Below are 12,140 nucleotides of genomic sequence, written 5' to 3' on the forward strand. Positions count from 1 at the left end.
AGGGAAAGACTGGCCCACTCCTTTTAGCAGTGTGTAGGCTGATCATACATTAGCAATCTCCATGTAGTATTGTTGTACCTACCTAGAGTAGTCTTGAACCTGCAGTTAATGGATGTACAGAAACATCAGCCAAATATACAGCTAGTTACTGGATTGTCTGAGATGGTTTTGTACTTGTCTCTTCTACCATTGAGGTTGAACTGGTGAGGTAGCTTCAGGGTTTGCACTATACATTCACAGCACTTCTAAATTTAGCAGTCTTGATTTCAGTATTTTTCTGTCCTCCAGCTCATGTTTCTAGTAATTTCTTTGCTGAAAAACATGACTTCACACAATTCTTAATTTCTAGAGCTTTCTAAAAAGCAGAAAGTTCACTGTTGTGCAAATACAATATTAGAGTGATACATATGCTTCTTCTTTCACTGTAGCTTATAAAGATTCTTTCTGTGCTACAATTTTATTAATTAAGATGGTCTTTTAAAAACTCTTCTTTGTAGACTTACAATAGCAGCATTAGGAGAAAAGCTTAATGATTACTGGAATGAAATGAAAACGAAGAAAAATGAAGAGCATCCATTAGCTTTGCCAGTTGAGGAGATACAGTGAGTATTGCTTCTAAATAGAAGCATTTTATGCAGTGTTATTGCTGTTCTACACTCAGTCATGAGAATGAACTTGTCATGTGAAAGTTCTGGTATTTTTTCAATCACAGAAAACAACCTGATCAGACATGGGTGCAGTGTGATGGGTGTCTGAAATGGCGGAAGCTGCCAGATGGAATCGAGCATTTACCAGAAAAGTGGTACTGCTCACTGAACCCTGACCCGCAGTTCCGGTAAAATGATGGTTTGATGAATATCTAAATACTGCTTTTAGTTCTTATTTTATCACTGGTCGTAAGCCTGAATGTTAAGGTCTTTCTGTCAATTCTTTTCTTCCCTGCTTAACTCAGAAATTGTAACGTGCCAGAAGAACCAGAAGATGATGATTTAATACATCCTACGTATGAAAAAACTTACAAGAAAAAGTGAGTAGTAGAGACTTTCTGACAAGTGTCTCAGCACTAGGAAGGAATGTGAAAACTAATGCCCTTTTTTCTCACCTGTGGTACAACTGCAGTTCTGAGAAAATACCCAGCAGAAAATAATGCCTTGAAATCAAGACTTGATCCTAGCAATGAATGGAACTGTTCTTTACTCTGTTATAGGCATGTTGGCATTACATTCAAATTTCTCTCTTTGACTAATACCTGTTTGCTCTCCTAAATCAAAATTAAGTCATAATAACAGAAGCCCTTTTCAGTAATAACTACTAAGGAAAGCAATGTGGTAATTGGTGTTCTAGTACATCTCTCAAAAAGGGGCATTGTTTCATAGTGGTAAGCAGTATAAGAATAGTCTGCAATGTTTGAGATCACAGAGTCACCAAGGCTGGAAAAGACCTTTAAGATCATCAAACTGCAAGCTATTAGAAGACCTTGTTTAGGTAACTTATTTTCAAGGTCCACATTGAAGCAGCCCAGTGCCTTAATACATTCATTTAAGAATAAGAGGATTCTTAGCTAAGGTATATGGAAAAAAACGGACTTGGGTAATTTTAACTAATGTTGGCTAGCATTTTAGAGGTGGGAATTTGGGGGGGGGAGGTGGATTAAGTTCTTAAAAATCTTAATCTGAGAGAGAACTTATTTGAAATTAAGCTATATTAGATTCTAAGTTTATTGTATCTAGCTGAGATAAGGAATATTGTGTTTGCTTTTAGATTTTGAGGTTGGTTTGTTTTTATAATGAATTAACATTTTTAATCTAAGCTGTTAATTTTCTTTTTTCCTTGCTACTGTGCAGAGACAGGGAAAAACTGAAGAAGCGACTAGAGTACCACCAGGTAACTCTTGAGGTTGATAGGAAATGGACTTTAGTAGCAGAGTTGTCCTTAGGGGCAACAATACCATGCAGTTTGATCAGATAGGCCAGGCTCTGAGTTAACTTGCTTTAGCTAGTGGCAAGCTAACTGGTTCAACATTCTGTTTTGTTTTAATGGCTGTACGGGTTATGTTCACTATTAGTAAACAAAAAATCCCCATCTTTGCTGTCTGATGATGGAAAATACACCATTGCTTTCTATGTAGTAGTTAATAAAGAGTTTGTCCCTCTCACAAAATAGTACTAGAAAGATTGAAGTCACTCATACCTGGTTTTGTGCCATGACATCTAATTATTGAAAGTGGTTTTGTTGTAGAGAGATGTGATGAGGATATGAAAGTAAAGATGTCCATAAAGCTGGTGGGGTGTGTGGATGGACCGACTTGTTAGAGCTGTAGTTTTGCAAGGAGGCACTCAAATTCAAATTAAGTGCAGATGCAGATCAACATGGTTGAGTGATGAGAATGTGTGGATTGTGAATCAGAATCAAATTTCCTAAGTGTGATTTAGCTTAAGTTGTTTTTAAACTAAAGTGCTAGCCTAAAATAACTCCATTTCTGGAGAAGATATTTTGCATGTGCTGTTTTAATCTATATATTTCATGGTATTTTTCTGGCATTACTTTTACCCAAGTACAAAAGTAATTTCTTAAAATAAAGTATTGTTCTTTTTAGACAAAGAATTAATCATGAGCAGCTCTTGCCTGAGATTCTACATGGTACTTTAAAATAGCTGTATCTAGACAAAGCAGGACTGTAAGATCAGAAAGCTGCTTTCTGACGGCAGTAAATCTGTGCATGGAGAGGAGTGTGCAACTGGTGTACAGCATTCAAAGGCCTCTGAGAAGTCTGCCAGAAGTCTGTAATTTGCTGCTTTCTGGTATGTTGTATGTTTTAAACCAACATGGAAGGAAATACTTCACACACATCAGTAGGGTTTGGGGGAGGTGTTGTGTGATCATTAAGGTAAGAAAACTGGGCTTTGCATTGTGGAGTCTAATTAGCCTTTCTTACTGCAAAATAGTAAGCCTGGGTTCAAGGAGCACCTTGCAGTATACATAAGAAATGTAGGTCAGAATTGTAGGTGTAGGCAGATAGATAGAACTGCTTGAACCTGTTTTGAAGAATCTACTAATGTATGTTTCTTTTCATTCTTAACTAATATTATCTTATAGGTCACTAATGAAATATTTCTAGTAACACCTGTTTCTTCAAGTAAAGACTTCAAGACATTCTCAGCTGTGACTGGAAAGGAAGCTGTTCCAAGATCAGTTTTACCAGAAACATCAAATGCTTCTGTCAAAAGACCTGTGCATATTTTAAATAGATCAGTTTCTTCACCTCATTCTGATTCTGATAACAGGTTAGTGAACGTGTACAATGTAGATGCCTATGTCTTCCTACAATTAATAACTTGTTAATGAAAATGGTGGTGTTGGGAATAGTCCCATCTTCAAGTGATGTCTTGTCACTTTGGGGAATATAGGAAGCAGCAGGCTGATTAAATCTACCTAGAAACCTTGTGAAATATGGAAGTGAATGCAGCGAAAAATACTGTGCACTGGCAGGGAAGATTGCTTAGTGGTTTGCCTCTTTAGGAAAAGATTGTGGTGTTCTAACCACACTCTGCAGTATGTTTTCTTTCACCTTTGTTGGTTAAGGAACAGGTAGTGGGGGGGGGGTTCCTGCAAATACTGAGTCTGAGTCAGTTTCAAAATAAGGTGTGAACATAATGATTCAGTGTGTGGATGTTAGCTACTTGTTTTTACAGGAAAGCATTTCTGGCTACACATCTTAAAATACTATGCAGGGGGATGTCACTTTCTAGCTATTGAGTGGTAGTTTTTAATAGTGCTTGCAGAAACACGAAACATAGTTTGAAACAAGTGACTTGGCAGTATTTGAGCAATATAATAATTGGTTTAATATTTTGCTTCTCAGTCTTAAACGGAAGACACCTAGTTGTGTGACACCTGTGTCTTTAAAGACACCTCGATTAAATGACAAAACATTCAACAACCATGATGATGATGATGTCATTATTTTAGAGGAGAGCAGTACTCCAAAGCCTTCAGCAGATGCTGATGCTCCTGTGGTAAAAACTGAATGCATTGATTTGGATCAAGAGAAGAAGCAGAAAGAAAACTGTGATGTTGGAGAACCTTGCAGTGCAAGTACTTCAGAACCAAAAAGTGAACAGCTGACCTCAGCAACACAGACAGAGCTTCCAAACTTAGTTGTTAAAAAGGAAGAGGTGGAAGATGACACCGAAATTCAAGTTCCCAGGGCACAGATGGAAACTGAACAGCACAATGTTAATGGTGTTTCTGAGACATCTGTAGGTCTTGAAAATGAACTGAAAAATCAGCTGCGGTTGTTAAACAAAGAAAAAGAAATGTACCAAAACAAATGTGAAGTGTTAACAAAACAAGTAGAAACACTGGAACAGAGGATTTTAGAAATGAATAATAAGTATGTAAAAAAAGAAATGTGCCATCAGTCAACTGAGACAGTTCCTTCATTTGAAGGAGAGAATGGTCATGAGAGAAGTTTGGCAGAAGTGACTGTTCTCTATGAACAGGCCTTGGAAGAAATAGCAAAACTAAAGGAACAATGCAGTACCCTGCAGAACTTAAAAACTGAATGCAGCAAGTGTGCTGATGGTGAAAATAAGAGCGAGGTAGATGAAATTGCTGTGCAACTGGATGATGTTTTCAGGCAACTGGACAAGTGCAGCATTGAGAGAGACAGATATAAAAGTGAGGTAAGTTTGTTAAAACAGCTATATCCTTCAAATTAACAATTACATAATTTTTATTTAATTTTATTTTGTACATGAAGTGTTGTATAGTTCAGTCCACTAACTAGTTAATCAAGCCACCAAAAAGGGGGAAGAAATTGTAAATTTGCCTATGAGCTTTGGTTGGGTTTTTTTTTTCCATTAATAGAAATAAGCAAACTGGAGAGAGACTGCAAGGCTTTGGAGTGGCTCTGTCTGCAAGATAAGATTGAGCAGGTTTAGAGGGGGCACACATACAGTGGTTCAAATGACAGCTGGCTATTTTTAAGCAGTTTGTCTAGCTTATCTCGCAGAAAATGTAATTTAAAACAGTTAGCAAATTTAAACTATTTAAATCTGTCCTTATCTAATCCACAATCATTTTACTCGATTTATGAAATTATTTTTACTTACTTGCCAGATTGAACTACTAGAAGTGGAAAAAAATCAAATTGCCTGTCAGTGTGAAGAACTGAAAGCAGAAGTCGCACAGTTAAAAGCTTCAATTCCACAAGCAGTAGCATGTGCAAATGATTCTACCACCAGTAATGTAGAAGACTCTGTAAATTTTTCTGATGGAGAAAGGTATCAATTTTGTTCATTCTAGACTATATTTCAGGCATGATTTTGGTTGGCTGACTGTATCTGAAACATCTTGATGAAGGCTATGTCTGATAATTGTATAATAAAATGCAATGCTTGGAATTCTTTACTACTGCCTCTTGTGACTCCTAACTCAGGAACAATTTTTAATCAAGTGATTTCTTTAATTTTTTTTATTTAGGTATTTGTGCGAGCAAGGTTGCCCATTGCATGATAGAATGCCATACTGACACTTTTAAAATATCAAAAATGTTATACAGTTTCTAGACACAACTTGCAGAACAAGAAGAGAGAAAGGAGGCAGGAAAGAGGTTAATCTTTAGCTTGTGCTGTGTAGATGAACTTCACTTTTATATTCTATTTTTCTTTCTTGGATCGATAGCATTCTACTGAAGAGAGTTTGGTTGTTGTTTTGAAACTTAACTTTCTGTAAGAACAACTTGCTGCAGACCAATTCTATGGAACTAGATTGTGTCTAGAGTGTATCTTTGAGTTAAATGAGGGATTAAACTTAGAAATAGAGAGCTTGCAGCTCTTGGTTAGCAGAAATAGCAAACACAGAGAAGTAGTACACATACCAGATGGAAGTAGGAATGAAGAGTCCAGCAGGACTATAGTCACACTGCCTCAGCTTTTAGGATAGAACGGAAAGCCAGAGCTCAGCTGGGGTGAAAACTGACAAGGCCTGTGAAGGGCAACCAGAGGGGCTTCTGTAAGCACAGTAGCAGCAGCAGGAGAACTTAAGAAAAAAGTGAGCCTGCTGTTCAGTAGTGCAGGTGCTTAGTAATTAAGTGAAGGACACAAGTTGTGTGAGGCACAAATTGCTGAGGTACCTAGTACGTTCATTACCTTGGTTTTTACTGCCCAGGTCCATGAGCCAAGTAGTAATCTTAAGTAGTGAAGCATTGCCTGTAATAAAAGGTGACTGAAGTAAGCAAGTTCAACATACACAAGTCCATGGGACCAGATGAGACGCATCAGAGGGAGGTGGTCAGTTGATGGAGAGTTGGCCTTGTGATAATACTTCCAAAAATTGGGGCAGTCAGCATTCATGATGTCTGGAAATGCCCATATTTAGGACAGGTAGAACTATAGACTGATCAGTGTAGCCTCAGTCCCTGAGAAGATACCATGGAGCTATTCTTCTTGGAAGCCACCTGCAGCCCCATGATAGTCAAGGTGATCAGGAACAATCAGTGTGGGTTTACTGAGGGCAAATCAAGCCTTTGCAGCCTCATTGAATTCTACGGTGAGATGACCAGCTCTTTGGACCTACCTTTTAGTAAACCTTTCAACGTGGGCTGCTGTAATTCTGTGATAGTGAAGTTTGTGAGATACAGTTTGGATAGGTAAAGTAGAAGGTGGGTCATAAAATTGACCAGACTGCTGAGCTCATGGATCAATATCAAGGCTAGTAATAGTTAATGCCTTCATTAATGGCCTAGGTGACAGGGCAAATTTAACTCCATAAATTCATCATGACATCAAATTGGAAGGAACTATTGATACTATGGTGGGTAGGACTGCTGTTGAGGGATCTTGACAAATTGGAACAAAGCGTTGAAAGAAACTACCTGGAAGGTCAATGAAAGCAGCTGCAAAGTTCTGCACCTGTGCTGAAAATACCCCATGCAGCTGAACAAGTTGGAGACTACTGTAGGAAAGAAGCTCAGAAGAAGATAGCCCGTGATGCTGGTGGACTAAAAGTTGAATGTGAGTCAGCAGTGCACTCTTGTGGTGGGAGAGCAAGAGTGCTTTACTGGGCTGTATTTGCAAGAGTGCAGCCAGCACTACTGGCCATTGTGAGGCAAAAAATAGAGTATTGTGTCCAGTTTTGGGCTCCGTGGTATTAAACTGGCATATTGGAGCAAGTCTACCAAAGGGCCACCAAGATGGGTGGGGGCCTGGAACATCTGATACAGAAGGGGAAAGTGAGGGGAGTAGCCTTATGAAGAGTGAGTTACTTTGAAATACTACTGTTCTCTTCTGATGCCCTCTTATGAGCACAGGGATGGGATGAGAGGCAATAGGCACAAGCTGCAGCAAGGGAAATTTCGTTTAAATATTAGAGGCCAGAAGTGTTCACAGCAAGGGTGGTCAAACTCTGAAAAAGGGGCCTAGGGAGATTGTGGAATCTCTGTATTTGGAGATTTCAAAACACAAGAAGGTCCTAACCAACCTTACTGGAGTTCGCCCCTGAATGTGTGTTGCAAGGCCGGGGGAGGAGACAATAGACTGGATGATTTCCAGAGACCCCTTTCAATCTAACTTTTTCTGTGGTTCAATCTCCTCTTTATCTTCCAGTGTTTCATTTTCTTCCTAAAGCATCTGACTTGTGCTCCCTAAAAGAACTGGCAAATATGTGCAGGACTTGTCATTAAATTCTACCACAAGTCCTGTTGGCATATGATGGCACTGTGAAGACTGGCTACTGGAGATGATAAAGGAGCTGATGGTAGAAGGAAACGCTAAAGAGAAGGGATGGGTGATTTGGAAGCAATTTGAGCAGGAAGACAGACAGAGCGAGGGAATCCAGGAAAGAAAGCAAAAAGAGAAAGCATAGCATTTTTTCCTGCACTATGTATAACTCTTAACTTATTTCTTCTTTATATTTTAAAGCCTTTAGACAAGCTACTCTTTCTTGCCTTCTCTCTTCTTTTTCTCTTCTTTTGTTCCTGTAAGTGGTGGTAGTTTGTGCTTCTAAATGTATAAAAATACTGGAGTTTGATACTGGTTTGAGAAAGAAAAAGGTGGTGTGGGATAAAGGATGCTTATTTGGTAACTTAAATAAAAGCATTCAGAAGTACTTCTGGTTTAGTTTTGGAAAGGCAGAATTCAGTTTACTTCTTAGTATTTGTTTGAAACTAAGGGAAATGTACACCTTCAAAATTAAAACTTGAGAAGCTCAGCTTTGAAAAACTGGTAGATTTTAAAATTACCTTGATGCAGCTTTAACTGCATCAGTTTATTGTTGCTTTATGGAAGTCATGCATGGAGTCTTTCCAGCATAGAGTATTAATCTAGCTTTGTTAAATAAAGTACTGTGTATTTGAATGTAAAACTTCATCTTTATCTAATAATATCTAATTATTTATTTACAGCCTGAAACTACGCTCTCTTCGAGTGAATGTCGGCCAACTTCTAGCTACAATCATGCCTGATCTAGACTTGGAGCAAGTGAATTATGATATTGATGTAGTAGATGAAATTTTAGGACAAGTTGTAGAACAAATGCATGAAATCAGTAGCACTTAATATCTTAAGATTTTAGCAGACTCTTACATGATCTTCCATTATAACCTTTGTGTAGGTTTAAAATTGTATATACTGCTTCTTCACTTTATATATTTGACATAGTTTGATCAGTAAGTGTATATACTCTTACGCGTTTAGATGTTCCCAACAGATGCAATGGGTGGTTACCTTCTCTTCCTCTTAAAGGAACATGGTCAATATTGACCAGCTCTGCTGTACTTAATTAAGGATTGTGCTTTTAAAATGTATTTGTAATTAAATCTGCAAATATTTTTATTATTAGGAATCTTAATACTTTTCTACAAAAGCTTTTTTGTTTACTTTTGATCATATTGAGCATTAATATTTGCAATTACTACTTCTTCTAAGATGTAAGTAGTGGAACATATTACAAATGCAAAAGCAGAACCTTCCCTCATTTCCTTCTCAGAGCAAACCTTAGTAGTGTTGTTGTATAATACAGTATTGCTTCATTGCTGCAGCAATGTTATATGTTGCATTATTGGGATAGAAATGTAACTAGTAGATGAAAATTTTGGCCATATGGGTAATATTTGTGGTTTACTACTAAATGGAGAAAAATTCTTTAAGGTTTTAACTGATGATCTTTGACTCCCTTTTGGATTTTTTTATGTCACTTTATCTGTGCATAGTGTTGCAGCATAAGCAACTCCGTAGGATATGGGTAGCATATTTCAGCCTTTTCTGTGATGGAAACCACATGCCTGTTTGTATCCTGCCCTTGTTACTTAGTTGTGTCCTACATCCAAGAACCTGTCTGTACTTGAAGGCAGTCAGAAGGATCTTCAGTTCTACCCTATAGTTCCCATCTGAACACAGCAGTGCTGGTTGACAGATCCAGGTATGTACCAGTACACAGTTTCAGTGGTCAGATTTCACACGTAGCTCTTGCCTATTTTTATCCAAGTCAAAGGCGGAAAGGTGGAATGGGAAACATCCTGATGGACCATTGGAGAGAACAAGCTGGGGTGGCCTATCCAAAGCTGGGGCAGGAGTCCTGGGCATGTTCTGCTCTGCATCAAATGCTACTGCTTCAGACATGAAGGCCTTTTTTCAGGGAAGCCCAGTGCTGAATGGGATTGACACAGAGGTTCTGTGATGTATGCAAATGCTTGTATGTATTATCTCAAAACCCAAATTGTTGCAGTATTAAACATGTAGTCTGCCTCGCAGTTTTTCAGGCTGAGGTCTCAGGGTACTGCGATTCATGTCAGGATGTACCATGATGACTACATATGGGTCACACTGCTAAATACTTGATTAATTAGCTGAGTGGAAGTACATTGAAAAGGAGGCATGTTTCCTCATCTCTGTTGTTAACAGCTACAGAGTGAGCTTAAAGGTGAAAATACTCAAATACAACTTGTTTATCTTAAAGTTTAGATACCTTTTATTATAGACAAGATATGGGAGTTCTCCCTCCCCCTTCCTTTTTTTTTTTTTTTCTTCTTTCCTCCTAAATATTTTACAGTGATTTTTAAGCCACTAGTTCTGTGCTCTAATATTCATGCAAAAAATTCCTGGAAGAAGTGGTACCAATAGAAATTGCTGATACAACAGTGACAGTAGTCTCACCCAACGGCATGTTTTTCTTTTGAAGCTGTCAGTAATTAAAAGAAAGGTGGCAAAGACAGCACATATACCTTTTATTCTCTGGTGGTATTTGTCATCCAAGCAGTGATCAGGAAAAATGGTTCTTGCTTTTAAAAATTAAAAAAAAAAATAAAATAAAAAAATCATGAATTAGCATTCAATAAAATACATTCATTCCTAGGAAGTGTATTTTTTTTATAAAGCCAATGTTTTTGGCTTTTGCACTGCTACTGTCCTGATTTAATTAGATTATGTTCCTTTTATTTGTAGTTCAGTCAGTTTCTTCTGTGGACAGTATTTCAATTTTAAGATGCTGTCTCTTCTGATACTCCAATAAGGGTAATGCAATACTGTTGTATTTTATAATGGATACATTGAATGTTTGATTTTTGAAGAGGTGGCTGTAATATAACTGTTTGTATGACTTCTAAAAAGTTTATATTTTCCATTTATTGGTGTGTAGTTTTCCATTTCTTAATCATTATTTATTATGTTTCATCAGATTGTAGTTGAGTTTCTTATAGACAACTGATAAAATACAGCATATGTCTATTAAAAATTGCAAATTTACACTGTACATTTACACTTTGAAGAACAGTGGACTAATGGAAATGCTTTTTATTTACTTGTTAAAATGTATTTTTTGTAAAAAATAAAAAACTATATAAATCTGAGTTTGCAGGATCAAAACTTGTATATGATCAAATGCAATGTTTTTGTTTATAAATAAATACTATACAGAATGACTAGTATTTGTCTTATTTCAAGTATTGGGTCTTAAGAGCAAGCTGGCTCAGTTGGATGGTGAGCAGATGACTTGCACACACCAAGGCTGCCTTCAAACTAGGTGGGCATCTTAACTGAGCCCTAGCCAGCTGGAAAGGGGGCTGCACCTGGTATGGAAATGTTCTGGTTAAGGAAAGAGCGCTGCTCTTATAATCCGGGGCATTTCACGGAAGTTCTGGTTTTAATATACAGGCATATTTCTGTGCTTTCTGCTGTGCACATGGGATTTAAAATCCAGCACAAGGACTTGCACTGCCCTGGTTTGACCAAGCCTGGTCATCTTGTGTGGAAATCCATCAAGTTGTAAGTCCTTTTTAAAAAAATTAACAAAATAGAATCTGTTTGTTTGTTTATTTATTTAGGCATTCTGCTTTTTGACCTGTTGCGTTGGGCAGTGTAACGACAGGTGAGGTCTTCAGAGGACAAGTTTTGGCTGTAACCACAGAGCCAGTGGCTCTTTGGCCTGTTGGCAGTGGGAAGGTGGCAAGGAGTGGAGAAGCCAGAGGTGCTGGGGGAGAGGAAAAGTAGAAGCCAGTTTCTAAGGTGGTAATTTTTATATTAGTATTTTAAACAGCAAGGTTTGCATTTGACAGAAAGGGGAAATTCATAGTGGCATAGAATGGTAGGGGTTGGAAGGGACGGCTGGAGATGAGTCCAACACCCCTACCCGAACAGGACCGCCTAGGGCAGGTGACACAAGAATGTGTCCAGACAGGTCTCCCGAGTCCAGAGGGGACTCCACAACCTCTCTGAACAGCCTCTTCCAGTGCTGAAGCTTTTCCTCGTCTTGAGCTGGAACTTCTAGGTCCTCGTCCTTATCCCAGGGCACCCTGAACATCGACGGGCCTGCTCTTCTTCGACACCCCCCCCTTCAGATATTGGTAAACATAAGATCTCCTGTAAGGAGGGATCCAAACAGCCCCAGGTCTCTCAGCCTTTTCGGGGACCGGTTGCCTTTTTGACCAGTTCAAATGTAAAAAACCTCAAATACAGCCATATCTCCTTTGGGGGGAGGGATTTCCCACAACGAGCCCTCGCTCCCCTTTTCGCTTTCATAGCCGGGAAACCCCCACACTTCCCGCCCGGAGCGAAGGCTCGGGTGGGCACCGGAGCCAGCGGGGCTGGCGGGGACACCACCGGGGCTGGCGGAGACACCGGGGCCGGCGGGAACACGCTGCAGCC

At 38.7% G+C, this 12,140-nt stretch overlaps 1 protein-coding gene across 1 annotated transcript in view; it reads left to right on the forward strand.

Annotated features, from left to right (window-relative positions):
* MORC3 (MORC family CW-type zinc finger 3) overlaps positions 1–8,739 on the forward strand; it is a 26,829-nt gene extending 18,090 nt beyond the window's left edge. The window contains exons 10-17 of the mRNA XM_010000433.1: positions 498–602; positions 713–835; positions 953–1,027; positions 1,845–1,884; positions 3,097–3,284; positions 3,863–4,685; positions 5,122–5,285; positions 8,405–8,739. Coding sequence (XP_009998735.1) covers positions 498–602; positions 713–835; positions 953–1,027; positions 1,845–1,884; positions 3,097–3,284; positions 3,863–4,685; positions 5,122–5,285; positions 8,405–8,558 — 1,672 coding nt within the window. The 3' untranslated portion in view covers positions 8,559–8,739. The remainder of the gene's footprint in view (positions 1–497; positions 603–712; positions 836–952; positions 1,028–1,844; positions 1,885–3,096; positions 3,285–3,862; positions 4,686–5,121; positions 5,286–8,404) is intronic.
* The last annotated feature ends 3,401 nt before the right edge of the window (positions 8,740–12,140 follow it).

The sequence above is a fragment of the Chaetura pelagica genome, unplaced genomic scaffold (assembly GCF_000747805.2).
Source record: "Chaetura pelagica isolate M959 unplaced genomic scaffold, ChaPel_1.0 scaffold244, whole genome shotgun sequence".
In the NCBI taxonomy this organism is placed as follows: Eukaryota; Metazoa; Chordata; class Aves; order Apodiformes; family Apodidae; genus Chaetura; species Chaetura pelagica.